At 39.6% G+C, this 20,856-nt stretch overlaps 1 protein-coding gene across 8 annotated transcripts in view; it reads right to left on the reverse strand.

Moving 5' to 3' along the window:
• Positions 1 to 20,856, reverse strand: part of EBF1 (EBF transcription factor 1) — a 273,631-nt gene that overhangs the window by 49,121 nt on the left and 203,654 nt on the right. For 4 of the 8 annotated variants that reach the window (XM_027896387.1, XM_027896385.1, XM_027896382.1 and 1 more), the window contains exons 9-10: positions 20,322 to 20,452; positions 13,104 to 13,230 (exon numbers count right to left, since the gene is read on the reverse strand). In XM_027896387.1, the coding sequence (XP_027752188.1) occupies positions 13,104 to 13,230; positions 20,322 to 20,452 (258 nt within the window). Of the gene's footprint in view, positions 1 to 13,103; positions 13,231 to 20,321; positions 20,456 to 20,856 lie in introns of all 8 variants that reach the window. The other 4 variants (XM_027896386.1, XM_027896384.1, XM_027896381.1 and 1 more) reach the window with 1 other exon arrangement.

Below are 20,856 nucleotides of genomic sequence, written 5' to 3' on the forward strand. Positions count from 1 at the left end.
TATTTTAAAATTCCACTGACCTTTGCTGTCCTTTTTTTTCAATGTTTGCTTATCACCACAGTGAGGAAACACTGCAATGAGGTTGGGAATTTTTATACATGGATCCCGAAAGTCAATATTTAAGGGAAGCATATTTTCCCAATTACACCATTTCTGATGATGTGCTATCAAAAGAGACAGTGCAGATGTAACCATTTATACAGAACATGGGCAATACGTGTGATACAGCAAAGAGAGCAAGAGCAAAACAAGCAAAGCCAAACTACAGGGATGTCGTAAGTGGAGCACGGGAGCACAGTGTCTGCATGTTGTTACGGGGAGATGCCGTGGCATTAAGATATTACAGGTTTGTGGTTATTTTGGGGGGTTCCTCTCTTTCCCTGCTGGCAGTCCAGGCTCTGTGGGACCTGTGTAACAAGGCAATAGTGTCTGGGAAATAATGAGCAGGGGAATGCAGTGCTGTTCTTTCATTGCAATGTTAGGTGCGATGTTGCACACTAAAGCACTGGATCAATACCTCCAGCAGCAAGCCGTTCAATACACCTGAATTATTGCTTCATTTTTCTTCTTATTATAGATGAGTTGTGTTATTATTTTCCCCAAATCGATATTTTACAACCTTTTTTATCCGTTTCTCCATAAATTTTGTGATTACTTTAAACTGGGAATTCCGGTACACTAAATAAGATGCAGTATCTGAGAGGTAGTGAATGTACCAACACGATTTTTTACTCCAGACACTGCTTAAAGGCAGATCCTAATCAATAGCTAAGTAGGAAAATTTTTACGTAAGGGAGTTGGAAGCAGCGCCACGCTTACAAAATCCAGATTTGGGTTCCTAGAAAACACTTGCCACAAAAGACTATTTTAGAAATACAGGGAAAGAGAGGTCGGATGGGCACTTTGCGTGGGAAATTTAATTCCAAACAAATATGCTTTTTACTTCCCCTCAGCTAAAGGGCGACCATAATTCACTGAAATTGTTTCTTACAAAGCAGATAATCCCGTGCACCTTAGAGTGATTTAATTAGCTTCCGTAGCTGTCTCCTGCTAAGTGTTTAAAGCATCTGCAAATCAAATCATGTTAACTCATCTGCTGCACCACTTTCTTTGTTCTATGCATAGGACCTTCCTAATAGCATTAATAGAAGCATGAGTTTCCCTGGAGAGGGGAGCAGCAAAGTGAGTTAATTACATAGTTATTGTAAAATTGTGTACATTATTCCACAGAGCACGCTGGATAAGTTGCTACGCAGAAAATAATGACAATTTTTGGTGATCCCAAAGACCAAAATGTTACAATTTGAAAGGAAAATGCAGATTTCTGCTGAAATTGGAGGAATTCTGCCATGACCCTGTGTGCAGACTGCCTGGCCTGGCTGCTCACGGACTGCAGTGCAGGATCCTGGCTATACCCTACACTTCAGCTAAAATTTCCATCCTCACATTTACTGCAGGATTACAAGATCAAGCAGTAGGAGCTACAGTAATCTCCATTCAATGTTTTATAGCACTTTAAAAATTTTAAAAGGGAAAATAAAAAATCCCTGGGATTTTTTTGCTATAAATTATACAGATTTCTGCTCATATCCATTTGGTCTAATTAGGAATGGCATCACAGAACCCTCAAGGAGCAAGTCCAGCAGTTTCTTCGAGTCTGGGCATCAGTACTATGGTGGAATAAATAATTAATAATAAACCATTCCTGCTCAGTAACTGTCCAAAGAGATATTTTTCTCCAATTATCCTGTTAGATGAAAGTATCTGTCAAATAGTTTTCCTGATTAACCTTATCCTTACAGATAGATAATTACAGAATGGATTGTTACAAATTTTTAATTTAAATTCTCCATTTATGTGTTCAGAGAGGGCATCACTTCACCTGTGTGTTTGCTGGGTTTGAGTCATGTTTCTTAACAACCAACAGTAAGTTTTATATCTTTTTATAGCTTTGTCTAGGCAAAGACATATACACTCTGGAAAATTCACTTTCCATAGCACACTCTGGGTTATTCTTAAAAGGGACTGTTTCAGCAAACTCACTTGTTCAAACACTCACAGGGAGCAAAACACTACAGGGAAACTGAAGGAAATTCATTGCCAAAAAACAAATGAATATTCATGGTCCACAGAAATACCCTTATTTCCCAACTCTAATCAGCACGAACATCTGTGGAAAAAAGTCTAATGGGGGAAATTGGAGAGGGGAGGGGGTCATTTCCATCCTTTCCCTTAGGCCCCAATTTAAAAAAGGTTCATTTGTCTTTTTAACAGAACTTGCAAGCGATGCAAGGATGAACAGTTTTGGTGAAGAAACAATGTGCAGACTGGCCTTGTCTTTGGGAACTTTGAACTAAATTCTTCATTCCAGAACAAAACATAACTAGTGCAGATTCTTGTTCCTATCCCTGGCATGCCAGACCAGAGACCTCCCTCTATCAACAACAGATCCTGAGCTGACAGAAATACCCAGGGAAAATACAATCTAAGGCAAAGAGGCAGAGCATGGATCACTCTCATGCCTTTAAATAAATGACATGCACCGTTCAATGAAAGATTTAAGGGAACAAAAAGTACCTCAAAATTAAAAACCTGGAGAGAAAATATTATTGTTTTTCAGTATGACAGACAGTTGAAGACCTATTTTTAGGAACAAGAACGTAGTGACTATTTCTAGTAGCTGTGTACAACATGCATGTGAACTTTAGGGAAAATTCTTTTTGGAGTGGTGAAACCAGTCAGAGATCTACATTTGGAAAAAATATTTCCCTCGCAGAGGTGACCTTTCAACATGAATTCATAGTTACTTCTGGCAGCAAAATCTTGCCTTTCATTTTTACAAATATAAGCTTGCTACTAAAACTGCCTGAGCCTACAAACTGTGTTTTTACTTGAAGAGTTGTAGTCTTCTACGGAAAGTATCCCACTGACAGTTAGGAACTGGATATAAGTTAGGGGAGAAAAAAGTAAAACAAAAGAAAAAGGGGGCCATAAGTACATGTACTGTAGAAACTATCAGGGATTGCAGTATTTGGGGTAATGGTTACTTTCCTACACAGCACCTGGCCCGTGAGGCACTGAGGGTGTGATGATTCTCATCCTGCTTGTTCAAATTCTTGCTTAGAGCCCATCTGCAGACAGAGAAGTTTCCTGATCCTGATTCACTCACATCTGAGATGATATCTATGACAGTCAAGCAGGCATCACGCTCCAAAGGGTTCATTAGGTTTTTATCCTTTAAGCAGACAAGGTACAGCAAGTTTCACAATTATTCATAGGTATCCCAGGTTTTGCTCTGTAATTTCCACAGGTTTAAAATGGAGAGTTTGGATTCTCTCTCTGTTTTTTGGGTTGCATTCTTTTAGGTTTGAGGAGGGGGTGGAATTGTCTTTTTTTTTTTTTTAATTAACCCTCTGGCTGCTGGGCATGGGGTTTCCTTTCTTTAACCACCAATGCTGACACCTGCTGCTATCCAACAGCAATTCAAGTCCACAACTCTTCAGGCAAAGAGGTTAACCACAATTTATGGCAACCGGAAAAAGAAGAAAAATTATGTTTAGGAGGGGAGAGGCAGATATTAAAGAAGACACTGAGAGATGAAATAACAGGTATGGCCATCCAAACACTTTTGGGCAAACTATACCAGAATGTAGGTCTTCAAGGACCAAATTCAGGATATTTATTATGATACTGAAGGGATGGCTCACACTTGTCTTCCCAAGGTGGAAACTGCCATGAACTATCTGGTCCTTGGCAGTCTAACTTTGGTGCTGCATGAAAGAAGTTCATGCAGAATAGCTGACATCCTGCAAAACCTGAGTCTAATTTACATCATGCTAACACGTTTGTGTCCTAATATATTAAATAATTTCTGTCCCACCTTGTGGAATAAAAGATCTGCATACGCTTGGCTTGTCAGAATGAATGTAATGTCTGTATTTAACTGCAGAGCTCACAACAGACAAGTTGCAAAACACGTTTCAGTAAAGGTTATACAGTTACATACAGACATTAAATAATTGGTCTTGGTATTTTTTTGAAAATTAAAAAAAAAATGCAGTAGTATTAGCACCACAATATTCTCCCTTAGCAACAACTTGGGCGATGACAGTGACCTGCCAGAAGGTCTTAGGGAAGTTTGTTGAGACTGTTGAAACTCTTGTGCAGATTGAATATTGAAGGAAATTCTACTTTCTCTAAGACATTAGTCAGCCATTATCATGGAATAAATGTGGACCATTGCCACATGTCTCACATCATTTAAAACACTGTGGTTACAATTCCCTTCCTCTCTGAGTTTTTGGCTCCTGTGGTCCCAACAATACAATATCTCCCCAGCCTACCAGGGCACGTCTGCACTCCAGACTGCAGTGTTACATACAAAAATGCTCAAACTGACTTGAAATAAAGTAATGATGGACATGGCAACGATGGAGAGGAGGCAGCTCTGCAAAGTTTTGGGCCAACGCAAAGATTGAGCCTAGTCATACTGCTGCTAAACTGTTTCCAGCACCTCTATCCCCACACCACAGCAAACCACATCACTTATGCACTTGATATCTTCATAACTAAGCAGAAGAGTCTGTGTGAGTTCTTGCAAGATAGCAGAAAAGTACAAAGAACTTCACACTCCATGCAATAAATTGCTCTTGCATCCACTGAGATGAAAGGTTACAACTACAAGATTTTCCTTTTATCTATATATTAACAAAAAAGCCTGAATCTGTAGACATGGGCTATACTGAGGCACATCTACTCTGTAGTCACTGCTGTCAGCGAGCTGTAACCAGGCTAGATAAGCATTACTGGCTGTGTAGGGATGCTGGTACAAGCACGAAGCGAGAGAGGCTGCCCAAGTCCTGCCTCCAGGGAACGATGCCGCACATCACAGCGCTGGTCTGAGCCAGCCAGCCTGCCTGCACTTCTGGAACAAAATGCCTAAGCAAAATGAGCCCTCACTAACAAGCACCTCAAAGGATTAAGCACATCTTAAGGAGGCTATTTGGCAGGTAGTGCTGTGCAGGAGCGTGCCTCAGGCAGCTGCGCACTAAATTCACGTCCTGGCTTCCTCACCACAGCCAGTGCAGGGGCACCTCTGACAGCCTGGCCCACAGCTTGGCCGCTTTTCAGCAACACACAGTAAATCCTGCTCGTGCTTCCAGCAGAAATCAAAACCTGCTGCACCCCATGAGAAGCACAGGAAGGATGAGTTAGGTACACACATACCCACGAGGCAGCCAGAATTCCCGGCTAACAGCCTATGAAACATGCAACAAGTAGTCAAGGAGTTGTCTGGGCCAGCAAAAAGATAGTGCCTTGTGCTCAGAGCACAGGATTAAATGCATTAAGGTGATCAGTACAGCCACTGCTGCTACTCTAGATTGTCCATTTCTGTGGCATTTGTCTAACCTGAATACCCACACGTTAAGAAACAAGGCAGTGAAGGCAGTGGAAACAAAGTACAATTCAGGCTTTTTAGAAATTCATCTCAGCTCTCTGTTTTATTGGCTATTAAAAAAAAAAAAAAAAAAGAAAGAAAAAGAATAATATCTTTTGAACTGACATGATCTAAAAGGAGAATAATAATAAAAAAAAGAAATCTTAACAATTTTAGTCTGGAATAAGAGTTTTGAAGCAAAGGTATGAAAATTTAAAGGTTTTGGGGTGGGGATAAAGAAAAGAATTTAGAAGGCTTATTTTGTGAATCCAGAGGGTTAATTTATCATGGAGTAAGTCTGGAACTTGAAAAGCAAAAATGGTTTATTGGCTATGAAGGTCAGATAACTATGTTATATCATATTCAATAGGTTAAGGTTGCAAGGGTCTACAGGGTTGCATGACAATTGCAGGAATCCTTATAAAGTCTAGTTTATACCTTTATCATTAATAGCTTTCTAATCCTTCTCCACAAATTTATAGTTTAGAAATGGCAACACATCTTAAAGATTAAAGGTATGTGACAAACAGTTCATGTCCTTTAATAATCCAATCACATAGCTTAGATTGGGGGCTTATCAGACTTTTTCCTACTCCATGGTTTCATAGGTAGAGAATACTTTATATCCCTATTACATGAATGATGAATGGGACCATTGGTTATGGGCTGTTATTTGCTTGGCTGTAGTCAATATGTTTTCTTTGGACAGGGACTTCAGTGATTTATTTCTCTTTTGGCCTTATCACTTATTAACTCAGGGCAGAAAGAAACAGCCAAGGTTGTGAATAAGGACTAGTGCCCATTTAGACTTCTAATATCAGAGAAAATATTCTTTTTAATGATCCAGCTACCCTTTGCTGCATAGACTCTGATTGCACTTCCCTCTAACTAGAAAATAAAGGTCATATTTCTTGGGAAGTGTATACATAAAATATGCAAAATAATATGTTTCCTTCACAGCCAGCTTTATTCTGACGGTTGCTGTAATTGCTTTCATTTTGAGGCTGTGCTACAGGTACACTGCACACTTTTAGTGATTGTTTTTTTGCAGTGTGTTATGGTGCTGCCAGTGTTTAAGAAATACCAAAGATAGGAGGGTTCTGTGTTCCTGTTAGCATACAATAGGGATTTTTCAGTTTACCTCCATCATCTTCTCACTATATGGTAACACCATTTTTCCTGAAATCAATTAGGATTCCTCCCAGCTTCCTCTCCTGAATTTCTGCAAACCAGACCAACCACTGTAATAGTGCTAATATTCCACCCTGGTAACTGCCCATACTTCACTCCACTGGGCATGTCCTAACAAACTTCAAACAAACACTTTTGTAACAACATTAAACCCCCAAACCCACCGCCAAATAACAAAGACTGAAACTAACTCCTCTAGAAAGTTCTTGTTCCAAAACAATTGCAGTCATTTTTCTCCCCTAAAAAAAGTGGTGTTTAGACTGACTCAGCAGAGCAACTGAGCTAATGGACTGGAACACAGAAAGGGCCAGGTTCAAGCTTAAACTCAAATGGAGATTTCCTGAGGGTAACTTCTCTTTTCAAGGTCTGGTAACACCCAGATCTCAGCTCTGATGTGGGGGGCTTGGAGGGAGAGACTGCTCCAATCCCTTCCTTGTTTTCCCATCTATATTTTACCTGCAAGTGTCCTGGACCTAGCATTGCTGCACCCAGTTCTCCAGTCACTGTATCATTATTAAATTCATCAGTAAAAGTTTACAATTAAAATTATTTAATTTCATTCTTCCTTACTTGATTGTGCTACAGTGATTTACCATCTCTTCTCTGTAGGGCCTCTCTGAGATCAGGAACAGATTTTTATATGGAGCTTGCAAAGCACAGGATAACCTGCAGCACAGGGTTCTTCTGCTTTTAAGAACAGAAACCAGCTCTTATTTTAAACTTTACACATTTCTTTGTATTGAAGGATTTTGTTCTGTTCTTCTGTAGCACTCTGTGACTATTTAACTTCAAGACATCCAATACTTTTTATTCTACCACTGCTATTAGTATTTACTTGTGAAAGGCAGAAAGAACTGCTGTTAAAAACAAATGGCACTCATTTGCTAGCTACCAGATCTCATAGCTGGTCAGTCTTCTGGAGAAGTGATGTGCTCTATATTTCATTTCAGATTAATGATCGTCGTATCTTTGAGGGTGAAGAATTTCATAAACACGTCAGGATAAAACCCGAGACAGCATCAGAGATGCTGGATTTTTTTCTTTTATTTTTATTGTTCTAGTGATAGTGCCCTTCTCTCCCCATTTATACTAATCAGTTATTTCAGTGCTGATGATTTAATAATAAACACACATGAATGAGGCATTGCAAAACTAATGTGCATTACTGATTTTGAGAAAAACTGTCACTAGGTTTTAACATTTCTCAGGAACTAACAGACACACAGCTATGACCAAGGTTAGCTGTTGTAAGGGTCAAACTCCAGTCTACAGGGATCAAGAAAGACTCCAGTGGCACTGCAGGAACCTCTTGACAGCCAGATCTGTCTCTTTTCACCACTTCTTTTTTCGTCCTCTTTTTTTTTTTTTTTTTAAATTTTCTTTTTTAAGTCTAAAAACGCCAGAACTCTACATTCTGAAAACTGATTGTTTCGTTGATTGTGTATCTTTTTAACTTTGCATAGTTGTTGGTGCCTTCTTGAAAGAAGAAAATTCTGCTAGCGAAGGAAATCACTGAAGTTTACCAGGCTGGAAACTTTAGGGATTCAAGATCCATTTCTAAGTGGTTCCAATTCTGACTTGACCTCTACGCATGATTTCAACCTCTGCTTCTAGGACCTATCGACTGAAATAGTTTTTGGTCTCTCACTCCTGAGGTATTTGACTTTAAAAAAATGAAAAGAGAATGATTTTCAGAAGACAACTACTGTTTCTGTAATGCTTCTGTAAATTAAACCATTTAAATTAAAAACCTAAAAATGAAGCCACCTAAAACTGAGAGTTGTGGAAATGTTAACCAAATCATCTGTAATCTGTAAGGCTCTCCCTTTGTATACAGACTCAGATGTTTTAAGAAGTAAATAGAGGGTGAAATGAGGATGGAGCGGGATTTTTCCACATGAGGCTATTTCTTCTTTGTAGGGACTAGGGGAGTGTAAAGTTCCCTGAGAAGCCCTATGACATTTCAGAGAAAGAGGCAGTTTCCCAGAAATCCTGTGAATATCCTGACCTTCGCAGCACTAGGATTTCTACATCACTCCACACCCAATGGCCAACAGTGTAACGCAAACCCTGGTCGGCCCCGGCAGCGTCCACTCTGACCTACTCGGCCATCACCACAGTTATCCTGGAGGATCAGCACTCAGCATCTGGGTTATTCCCACTGCACAACAAGTCCTGTGTGTCCACACTGACCCTCCATCCACCCATTCTCGTTAGTAGCACTTCTAGAGACGCGGCACATCCCACAGCCAATACCAAACCCCAAATGAAAGGCGGGGAACTCGCCCAGTTCTGTAGGTGCCCTGTCAGCACACAAAGGGTTCAGCCAACAGCCTCCCTGCAAGGCTGATGCAAATTAAAATGGCCCCTAAATTCCAACTGTATCCAGCCATGTAACCTATTTTCAAAAAGAAGGAGCAGTATTTGGGGTGCTACTCAGCCAAGAATTGTAATTAACCCCATGTTGCACACATAACCCTGATGACAAAGCTCGGTACTTCTGTCCCGTGTAGTCCTTTGCTCTGGTTTAGGAACAAAAGCACAAAATCTTAAACTGAGCAGGTGGTAGAAGACACAGCATAATGCATTTTTATGGACCTTCCATATGTCCTTTCCAATATGCAGTGAGATAAATTCTACCTTCACTTACATTCACGCAGTCCCACTCAAAACCTCACATTTTAGTACCACAGCTAAACTAGTCTGTGAAAATCATGCTGTTCAGGATGCAACCATTTTTTTAAATTAGAGCAAAACAAAACAAAACCTCAAAGGCCTGTCTAGGCATCACAAATTTGTGCCAATTCAACCATATATGCCCTGAGCCACCTTGCCAAACTACATAGAGATTTGTATTCCTAATGGCTTTTTTCTTTATCCCAGTTTCTCCAGTCCTAAAATAATGTTAGTGACACATGCCTACATTTCCCAAGTTGTGACATGAAGCTTAATTCATTCAGTTCTCTCCAATGCCAGAAAACACTTAGAGATGAAGGGGACCCACAGGGAAACACTGACCAGCGTGTTTGGGTATTTCTTTGAGCAAAATGGACTTTTAATATTATTCCAAAATGAACACACATGAAAGGTTTGTTCAGACTTCTGTATTTCTAATAATGTTCTCTCAGGAATGTCAAAGCTTAAAATCTAAGAAATAACTGCTCTCTAAGTGCATGCTAATGGCTTGCTCCGCAGATGGAAAATAAAAAACTTATGTTTTCGCGTAAGCACAGGGTTGACACTGGTTTATTTCTTTCAAAAATACTCACAAAAGCCAGGATTTCTCTGTATATATGTGACCTTGATTCCTAGATGGCACATGGGCTACTTAGAGATCATGTTACTAAGTTATTTGCAGTTAAAGGGGAAAAAAAGGCTAAAATTAATGGGTCACTGGGTATTTTCTTCTGAGAACTTAACTACTTAACAGTAAGAAAAAAACAGTTTACAGCCAGGTGGCTTGAGGGGATATTTTGTTGAACACTGATTAAAAATAATTTCTTCTAAATGAGACCTGACCACAAAATGGGACCATTAACGAGCAGGGACATTCTCACCAGAAAGGAAACTACGCTTGATCAACTCCTGCACCGCCCACAAACCCCAGGTCTTTTTCTCTCTCACATACACTTTCTTTTGCTTCCCTCCACTTCCCCCCCCCCAACCTTTTTTTCCTCTGCCGTTTTCTTGCTCTTAATAGCAGGGTAAATAAGCAGCAAGTGATGCTGAAATGTTTTCGGCCAAAAACAGAGGCCAAACTCCTCTGAGAAAACATTTGGCCTCTGTGGTTTTGTAATATGTTCCAGAACACTGAGTTCACTGAAGAACATTGTGAAAAACTCCCATCGGCTGGAGTGATGCTGGGGAATGTTACTGTATCCCAACTTCCAATTGGTCCATTTCCTGCAGGCCTTGTTAAAAAAAAAAAAAAAAAAAAAAAAAAAAAAAAAAAAAAAAAAAAAAAAAAAAAAAAAAAAAAAAAAAAAAAAAAAATAGTGCTATGTGGGAGTTAAAACAAGTTCTCATGGGAAAAATGAATGGCAAGAAATTCTAGCTTTAAAAGAAACAGCTAATCTGCTAGTTTGATTGTTCTTCAAAACTTACAATGAACCAATAATCCTAATTAAAACCACTTGGCCTAGTTCTCTAAAGCATCATAGCTTTTTCTATGCTTCGTTTGTACACACCATAGACTATTAGTTTTTTTCTAGTGCTCACTAACAAAGTGCTGACTTTGTTGGGATGGCTGAGCTAATTTCGTGAACTCAGTGTGAAACCTTAGCTAAACAAAATTGTGGTAATTTTCCTTAATTTGTAAAAGTGATTGGAGTGCAAACAAAATTTTCCTCTTGGGTCAATCCTATAATTTTCAATTAACTAAAACTAATCGGCAGGCGTGTACTGAACCTGCATTTTGTTTAAAGGGCTGGAAGGCACTTCTGAAGGTCAGGATGCATTAATTGTTTTCATTTTAGTTTCATTTAGTCCTTTTTAAAAAGCCACATTTAAGTTCAGGCTGCCTCTAAAAGGAAAATGCAAATTGTGTAAGGTAGGATTTAAGTCAAAATAGCTTTTCCGTTATCTATTGTAACTCCATAAGTAACTGCATAAGTAAGAGAATTGTCCATGAACTGCATCACCTTTGATTTTATCATTATTGTTTAGTATTTCATAACTTTCATTTCTTGTATTAAAAATAATGTGTTTTAAACACCAACCTGAAAATCCATATATGGAATCACTCTCCCTACTGGGACACCTGATTTCCACACTCAGCCATCTGCTTCTGGGTAGATAAGCTAAACTGCTGCCCTCCTTTTTACTGGAAAAGGTAATTAATGATGATCTGAAAGCAACACCAAAACGAGTCGAAGCCATTTTTACATTTAAATCCCCCCAAAAATCATAAAAAATTTCTCTGCAAAGTCGAGGGGTGCAAGTTTCTCCCCTTTCTTCTCCTTCCACATGCACACCTGCCATTTCACCAGGCCCAGGAGCACTCACCCCAGTGAGGTGACAAAAAGCAGGACAGCACAACTTACTGCAAGTAAGAAAGCGAGGAGGGAAAGGTTTCATGGTCAGACAGTCCAGAGTTCTGGCCCCCACTGTCACATGTTACATGTCACACACCACCAATTTGCACCAGCAGCAATCTGACCCTTGGCTTTTTCTTTTGTTCCAACACTGTTCAAACTATGAATAACTTTTTTGATATGGTGTGTATTGTCCAATATATGGATTTCCCACACACTGTTGAAACCATAATGCTCCCAAATAAACACACACAGCCTCCACAAGTGCATGCTGCTTGGCCAGCAAGGCAACACATGAACATTCTAAGAGCCAGTTTAAAGAAACCCAATGCGTAATCCCAGCTGGGGGAGAGGGTGTTTGAAAAAGACAACAGAGCTTTTATAAGGCACCTTTGTTCAACTTGCTTAGCGTAAAGAAAATTCAAATGAGAGCTTTGCTGCCCAGCTGGAGCACAGAATTTTCTCCTCTGCCTCAAGTCCCTGTGTATAAATTGACAGCTGAAGCAATATATGTGCCCAGTGGAATTCAGAATGCCTCATAGTAACAAGTATTTATGATATATCTTGTTCTTAAAGTTTCTGGGAAAATCAAGGACGAGGAAGCGAACTGCACTGGATTGTGCTGAACCACAGTGCAGGCAAACAATTACAGCAGTAGCCCTGTCTGCATATGTGAACAACAAGAACATCAAAACCTGGACAAAGTCATTAATCCTTGTAGCATGCACACCTTCTGAGGAATCACTGACACACACTCTTTTTTAAAAGTTAGGTTGCTACTTGATTTTTTCTCAGGCCATTCTTACAACTGCTGAGAGTGGTTTAACACTGAAAGCATCTGCAATGTCCTAATGTGGGGGTTTGCTTAATAATTCTTCAGTCATTCAACTTAGTGGTCTCAAGACCACCCCAAAACACACTGCAAGTCACTGTGTCTGCAGCATTGGCTGGTATAAGAGCTACTTAACCTCCCTGGAAGTCAGAGAAAAGTGAGTGTGTTCTGGTGAGATGGGCAGGCCAATAGGCACCTGCTTTGAACACTTCCAGTACCTGCTGGACAGCACAAGATGAAGACTTTAGCAGGATTCCTGTCGGAAGACAGGTTTGTGATTGCACTAGTGTGTGTGGCTCTTTGTGCTTGCACTCTTCCTCTTTTTAAGTACAAAAGTATCTGTTTCCTTCCATCCTCCCCCCTCCTGGGTAAAGAGTTGCCCCATTGCAAGGAAAAGCAAGCAAACAAAAATGCCACACCGGTATGTTTCCAGACTCATCCCCATAGTCACCCATTTCTGAATCCAACCTCAAAGTGGAGCCTTCAGTGACATCCTCAGACAAAATAATAAAATGATGAAAGCAGAAGTGTGATACATACCCTAAAAAGTGTGATACATTGCCTGCCCTCTTTCTCCACCTTGTATCTAGTACTACTAAAGCATCCTTACCTGTGTAAATGAATCTTCCAGGCGTTCCCTTACAAAACTGCTTAGACTTGTAGGACAATGTGACTTCTACAACCCCTGGGATATGTCGGGGAGGCGTCTGTACACGGATGGCATGTGGAGTAATCAGCTAGAGAAAACATTGAGAAGGGAGAAGAAAGAGAAAGAAAGCACTGTTAGACGCTGAACACTTCTTTAATAACAGTTTCCTCTCAGATCACAGTAAACAAGCTTTGAAACATGTAATTAACCTGTCAGTGTTTGAATACAATCTTGATGTAACCCACACAAAAGCCAGTGACTACAATATTTACAGGCATTCTCTTCCTCAGCCATAACAATGTTATTTCTGTTCTCACACATGGCAGGCACTTGCTTCCTGGTACAAGCATTAGTCCTGGCTTAATGCAATAACTTCAGTCACAGCAGCAGGATGCCTGTATTTGCTCAGGTGAACACTGAGGTCATGACGGTGCCCAACAAACCTGACTGATAAACGACACGTGGTTACACGTGTGAACACGGCACGACACAAGCCCAGGCTGAGATTCACTGCACAGCCCAAGCCCAGGGTTTTGAATTCTGGACTGGATTTAAGACATAGTCTCTGGAAGTAATAATAGAGCCATCCAGGAGTTCACTAATTCATGGCAGGTTAACTCAAATCTCTCAGACAAGAACAGTAAAAAGAGATGCATAAAAAAGGTGACAAGACTGTGTCCAGCAACAAGGATACAGCTCTGGCACAATCTCCTTCTCTGACTGTGGCACATGAACACACCTCCAAAGAGGCAAACAAGACTAAGGTCATAACCCACCTTGACAGTGAGCAAAGCCATGAACACCCCATCTAGACAGCTCTTAATTGAATCATGTGCTGGATTAAGGAATAAATTTCAATAGATTTTTTAAATAAAAAGCTAATTTTAATCTTGTTTTACTAGAAATTAAATGTTTCAGCATTGTTGTAAGGTCCTACCAAAAACCAGACTTTTAACCACTTCTTTGTTTAGGGCACAGGACTAAAAAAAAGCACAGAAGGAGAGTAATATTTGTCTGAGAGCCATCTGTGCTACGGAGGGAAATGGCATACACAGTAGGAAGCTCTCCATATTTAAAATAAGAAAATTATTTTTAAATCAAGCTGAACATTAAAACCAAAACTACCACCATCAAATGCTCCAAAAGTTGTTTAGATCTGTAGAAGTCAGAAGCCACATGTCATATTAGAAATTATCATGGAAGGATTAATGTCTTATTGTTTGTGAGCTCCAAAGAACATGTTTTAAGGCTCTGCTTCAAAATTTAGATTTTGTGATTCAGAAACTTATTTGTTTTTAAAAGAAATTTGCCTTTTTTTTCTAAATTACTCACTCTACCAACTGGGTTAAAAAAAAAAAAAAAGTTCCAAAACTAAAATGGAAACAAAACCAAAAACCAAACTTCCAAGGAATGCTTTTACTTGAACTGAGTTGTCTTACAGCTGGGCTGACCTAAGCCTAAAACTCCAAGCCAGTTCTCTCCATGCCCTCAAAGTCAGCAGAGGCAGAAAGCTCTGCCAAGCAGCAATTGATTTCTAGTGCTTTAGACACCTCTCACTCATGTTGGGATAAGCCACACTCTGGAAGCATCTACCTTTCTCCAACGAACCAAGATGTCAAGTTTAGACCAGATGTTTAAATGTAGGCAGCCAAACAAAACTGAGATAAATCCCATCCTCAAGTGGTTCTAGTTAACTGGGTGAACTGGCAAGACGAGAAAAGTTTTATGGCATTTTTAGGGAAAAAATATTTGTAAAAACAGCCAGGGACTTCATTAGAAAAGGTTAAAATGCTCATCTTACTACATCAGCATGAGCTTTCTATCCCTCCCCCCCATTCTGGCATGAGCTATACAGGCAGCTTCTGGTTGTATCTTTGAATTTCCCAGCATTTACTGGTCTGTCACCACTTTAATGTTCCTTAAACATAATTTGTGGCATTTTCCAATACTCATCTTCCCTGGTTCCCAAGAAATGTCTGACCTATTTATGGTCCATTGTTACAGAGAGCTGGGGAGAGTTAGGCAAGTTTCCTGGTTTGTTCTCCACAAACAGTTTGGTTTTCCTTTGTGCTCTGAAGTAAATAAGTTTAACTATGTTTAAAACCACAAATATACAATAATGTCGCCCACACATTCCCAAAGGGTGAACATTATGTCTGAAGTCCTATGGTTTAGGATGCTCAGGATGTATTTTATTCCTCTCTTCTCTAGAACTAAAGCCTGGGAGGTACACACACAGAGGGGAACTGGTCAGCTTGGTTACGTACCAGGAGTTCCCTATACTGCTGTCATATCAAGAAATTGTCTTTAAGGGACAAACAATATTCCCTTATGAATTGAAACCTGCCTCGTGAAACCCACCTTCAGTCTCAAACTGATCCACAGAGCTGCCAGGATCTGTGCTATGGACTGGGACCAGCTTTCCAAATTGCCCTGGCCCTGTTGTGCAATCCCTGTGACCCAACTGGTGCTGAACAGCTCTGGGCACTCCAGACCCACCCACGGCAAAAGTAAATCTACCCCTGACTTCAGTAACTCCAGGATTATGGAATGCTTTCCTGTCTACATTGTCAACCTGTGGTCTTACACTGGGAACTCGTTCCACCTTTCCCTACTATCCTTTCACACTTCAAGACATAATCTGAGTCATATTTTCAAGTAAAGCATCTGGAAGGGGTGAGCTACTGCAATGCAGGGATATTAAAAATAAAGACACAACTTGTGGAAGTCTCTGAGCCCCAAACAATTGGAGACTGGTAGAAAGTTTTGGTGAAGCATCACAATATGCTCCCCCCATTTTTTTCACAGACATCTGTTTCCTTGCCCAATGCCAAACACAAGATACTGAGTGAGATGAACCTCCTTGAGTGACCCAGCATGGCCATTTGTGTGTTCTCACTTCACCTGGGAACTCTTGGGGGATTAACAACATCAAAACAACCATAGCAAGACATGTCAAGAACAAAGAATTCTTAAATATTAGTTATGTACATTTATGAATACATTTTTAAAATGTAAATCTTGAGCAAGGTATTAACCTGTGATTTGGACATGAACCCACCAGCCAAAATCCCAGATCCATCTTCCTCCGCCATTCCAGCATTTAGCAAAGTGAGAAACGGAGCTGGACATAAAGCTACCTGGCAACTGCATTAGATGTTTGGTATGAATTCCTACATATCATCTGGGACAGGCAGTGGGTTACATTAAAACCTGAGTTGGAGATCTTCAGAATGGTGGGAGGTGCATGTCCTTCAAAATCCAAAACACATTTGGGTTGAGTGTGTACAACAAGCCTCTTTCTGTGGTTTACTAATATATTCTAGACATTCTTGTGTGATACAGCATCATTTCACACTCTCCAGAGTGCCAGGTTACTTTCTTTTTTTAAAAGTGACATTTTATAAGGAGATGTCATTAATCTGAGTCACTAGTTTATTTTTGCATGCTTGAGCTCTGGTTTGTGGTTAGGGAAATGGTGACAATCAGTCATAAATTTGACTTTGACTCTGTGTGAAGAGGACCATTAGGACAGGAATGAAGAAAAATCCCACCAACTGAAGGTAATGACAGCTTTCAGTGAGGACAGAACCCTTGAGGTGCCTATATTTTAAAAAACAACCAATAACTTTGCATGCCTCAGCTCTGGGTATCCAGATGCTGCTTAATAAGCCTTGGTTTGCAAAAAGAGGGTGCCTACTCATTTTTTAAAAATGAGTCAGAGCTCCAAAATAAGCACTCAAAACCAGAGACTTCCAAAATCAATAACAAACATAAAAAGCAAAATAAAAAAACTATGTCACAGATTTTGATTCAGCAGCAGTAAAATAACCTAAAAAAACAACAAACCACCAGACCAAAAAATAATCCTCTGTTTTTGTGCTGTACAAAGGTAAAAAAAAAAAATGGTTCAGTGCTTCATCTTTTCTTAATATAAAAGAAAAAGAAGTTGTTTCCAGCTGACTCTGTACAGCTGGAGGAATGTTCTTGGCAGGAAAATGTTTGAAGAAATAGTTCATTTTAAGCAAATACTGCGGAATATTTATAAGAAACTAATTTTGTCTTCACAATCGTGTATTTGCCCTGAAACTTGACTCTTGGATTTTCAGCACCCCATAAGAGAGAGAAGCAACAGAGGATTCTTATCAGCAGCTCCTATTTGGAATATTTGCAATAACGCACAGACTCAGAACCTGGGCTAAAACCTCCAAATAACAGCTCTGTCTGTCTGTGGACTGGACAAACAGACAGGCAGAGTCTGTCTGGCAAACAGAGTGTTTGCAGGGAGTTGTCTGTCCAGAGTCAGCATGTGCACACGATATACCAACGCTGTTTGTTTGTCGGTTACGAAAGTCCCTTGGAAAAAAAAGGCATTAGGTGGCCCATTTTGCTGAATTCTAAAAATATCAAGGGCTCTTAAAGTAATTTTCATAAAGTAATATGGGAGGTATGGATTAATTGAACCTACTGGCTTAGGGTATCTGCATTTCTGCACAAAATTAATGTGACAAATTAAGTTTTTATTTAGTTCTCCCTGGCTGAGAAAGGTTGCAATTATGTTAGAGTGTTTACAGCTAAAATATATGTTTAAATAATAAATACGTGTTTCAGAAACCATTTTAAACCTCCTTTTTTTTAACACAGTCAACTCCATTTCAAGCATATAAATATTTCAATTACAAAACTTGAATACATGTAAAATAAATTAAAAATATATTATTTACATTTCAAATTATTTATAACATATGCTGCTTGACAGCAACAAACTCACTCTTAAGACGAACAACTTTTTGCTTTTTTTTTGCTTTTAACTCTGCTTCTGAACTGTGGTAGGATTTATATTTTAAATATCCATGCAGCTCAGGTATTTACATGGATTTTGCCATAATAAAATCTCAGTAATATAGGACCTTTACGATAATTATCTTCACAGCACCTCTCCAAAGAAGGTGACTAATCTTATTACTGTGTTAGAGAAAGGGAATTGAACTTTAAGCAGATTATGTGATTTGCCCAAGGTCCCATGAAAAGTCTGTAGCAAAATGATGCTTAATTTAAATATTAGACTTCATCCCCCAAACCATCTGCAATTATAACTGGAAGTGAAGCTAGAAAAATCCATGTGAAAATACCCTGCAAGACTCACTCTTTTTCTTTAGTTTCTGCCTATCTGGTTTTGTTTGGGATTTTCTGCAGCTCCGTTAAAATTATGTTTTCTTTGGATTCATAAAACAACAGGATGAACTTTAAAATTCATCCAGAATTCAATGACAAAATAACCTGGCCAGGTTTGCTCAAAACTGGGCCTGACTGGCAACTCAGGATAAACCTGCTCCAAGTTTAAAATGGACTGAAATTCAGAGGATTGACAGTTCAATTTTATACTCTATTAAAATAAAACAAAAATACTCTTCATGGGTACTGAAAATGCTCTAGACATTTTTAGAAATGGGAAGGCAAATGAAAGAACTTATTTTGTACTTCATAGGTGGCTTGTATGTGTAATTTGAATTATTTATAGATCACTATTATTTAGGGATCACTCAGACAGCTCATGCATTTCTGCACTTGTTTATCATGTTTGTCTGCTTCTTTTAGAAAGAGTTTCTTTTCCCCTATAGGATTTTCTACTCCTCCCATAGGTTATGAAACGAGGAGCAATTCTGTAAGGGAGAGACAGTGACACATTTTTCACTCAACACCAGCTTGCAGCCCCTTACAGCATTCACAGCCAAAGGACAGGCTTTGGTCCGGACCCCCTCTAATATTATTAATTTTAAGACAAGGCCTTGCAAACCATCAGCAACAATGTTTTGACCAGCACTCGCTCTCCTGAGATTAGAAATTGCCAATTAATGGCTTTTTTTGATAAATAGAATCAAGATTTATAATGAAAGATCCAACTCTGCAGTACCAAAATCAGAGCACTTTCCTCCCAGCCTCTTCACCTTTCCCTGTTAAACGTCTGTAGACATAATGACTTCGATACTAACACACAAAATGCTTACACTGGACCCAGGGGGCACTTTCATGATCACATAAGGGCTTCAGAATAGGGCTCATTTACTGTATCTCCTTTTCTGGAATGCCCTTTCATCCACACTCGTCCTCAAGTGGAAGGATGAGAGAGGGAGAGAGAACAGTGAAGCCCATGAAGGACATTAGAGAATACTCTTCACGTGGAAAAAACGCTGCCATATGTGCGATGGAATCAGTAGGGGGAATGTGCTGGATATGAATTAAGCTCTACTGTTGATCTAATAGTTACTGGACAGGAGGTGAAGCATCACAAGATCCTCTCATTACTGAGAAGCATTGTACAGATACTTTAGAGAGGCTGGTCTGTCTGTTAGCATGTTTATTTCAGAATTAAAATAACAAAACCAACAATTTCTTGTTAAACCTCCAAAATGCTTTTGAAGAGCCACAAATGCAAAATGTAAACCTTTCCTTGGAGCTGCCTCCCTGTGCCAGTGGGGAGCTCTGCCATGGTTTCTATGGCCCTGCACACTGGATGGGGCCATTGGGGTGATGCTGCCTGGGTTTTAACTTTTCACAGGCTTTTGGGGAATATCAGACTCTGTGATTAATTATGTGCAGGGAGAAGAGAGGATTTAAGGAACTGGGAGAAACAGCAACAGCAAAAAAGTAGGTAAGAAGCAAAAAAAAAGTTATTATGAAACTACAGGGGCCCCTGGTAGGTATGATGAGTCCACTGTGGATATAGCACAGTGTATTTGGTTGCAATTATGATCAAGCATCCACATTTTAAGGGTAGGCTATTCAGAGGCTTTATTTCTGCAGTCTCCACGTCACTGAGCTGTAGCTGCAAGCAGCCAATTTCCCTGGAAAGCAGGATCACCTAAATGTTTGTTTCCTGTGGGCCCTTAGCTATTGTAGTGCTAAATGCAGAATTATTCACACAGGCATTTATCCTTCCCTTTTCTTGTAATAAAATCCACTGAGCTAAATTCTGGGCCAGCGAGAGGAGATGCAAATCCCCTGGCTATAATGGGTTTCTGCCACAGGTAAATTTGACTAATTATTTTCATAAACCTGAATGAGGAAAGGATTCATGTCTCAACATTTGTTGCTGATTTAGCATGTGGCATAGAGAAAGGACAGGCTGGCTGTAAGCGAGACAAAGCTATTAGACATTACCGTTCAGACAACACCTACCTCACTCCAAACCAGCATGGTGCCGAATATGACCTGTAACCCATCAAAGAAATTGTCTCCTATGATGATGACAGTGGCACCTCCTGTAGTCCATCCTTCACTTGGACTGATGGCTTTGATACATGGTGTAGCTGCTTTTCAACACACATGAAAAAGAGAAGTATTCTGCTGTTAGAACCGGATTTTAATGATAGAAGACGTGAGAAAAATAAAATAAAAGGAGCTTTCATTTCCCCCCTTCCTAACAAAAAGATTTCAGCAATCACGTTCTTTCTAGTACATGTGCATGACCTCAAACTATATCTTTGGAAGTATTTTTTTCTCAATTAATTTCTGTTTGGTTTTATTATCTGCATCGAAAAAAAATTTTTTTAATCCTACATTAACAAAAAAATCCCAGCATGATGGGCAGAGACCAATTGGAAATCAGGACAAATCTCTTTTTTTTATTCTATATGAAATGTGCATGACCTGAGATCATAAAACAATCACTGGTAAGTCTGCTTTGTTATCCATCAGAACTCAAATTCATCAA

Source organism: Empidonax traillii, unplaced genomic scaffold (assembly GCF_003031625.1).
Source record: "Empidonax traillii isolate 1590-97213 ecotype Southwest subspecies unplaced genomic scaffold, ASM303162v1 scaffold495:size1017845, whole genome shotgun sequence".
Taxonomy (NCBI): domain Eukaryota; kingdom Metazoa; phylum Chordata; class Aves; order Passeriformes; family Tyrannidae; genus Empidonax; species Empidonax traillii.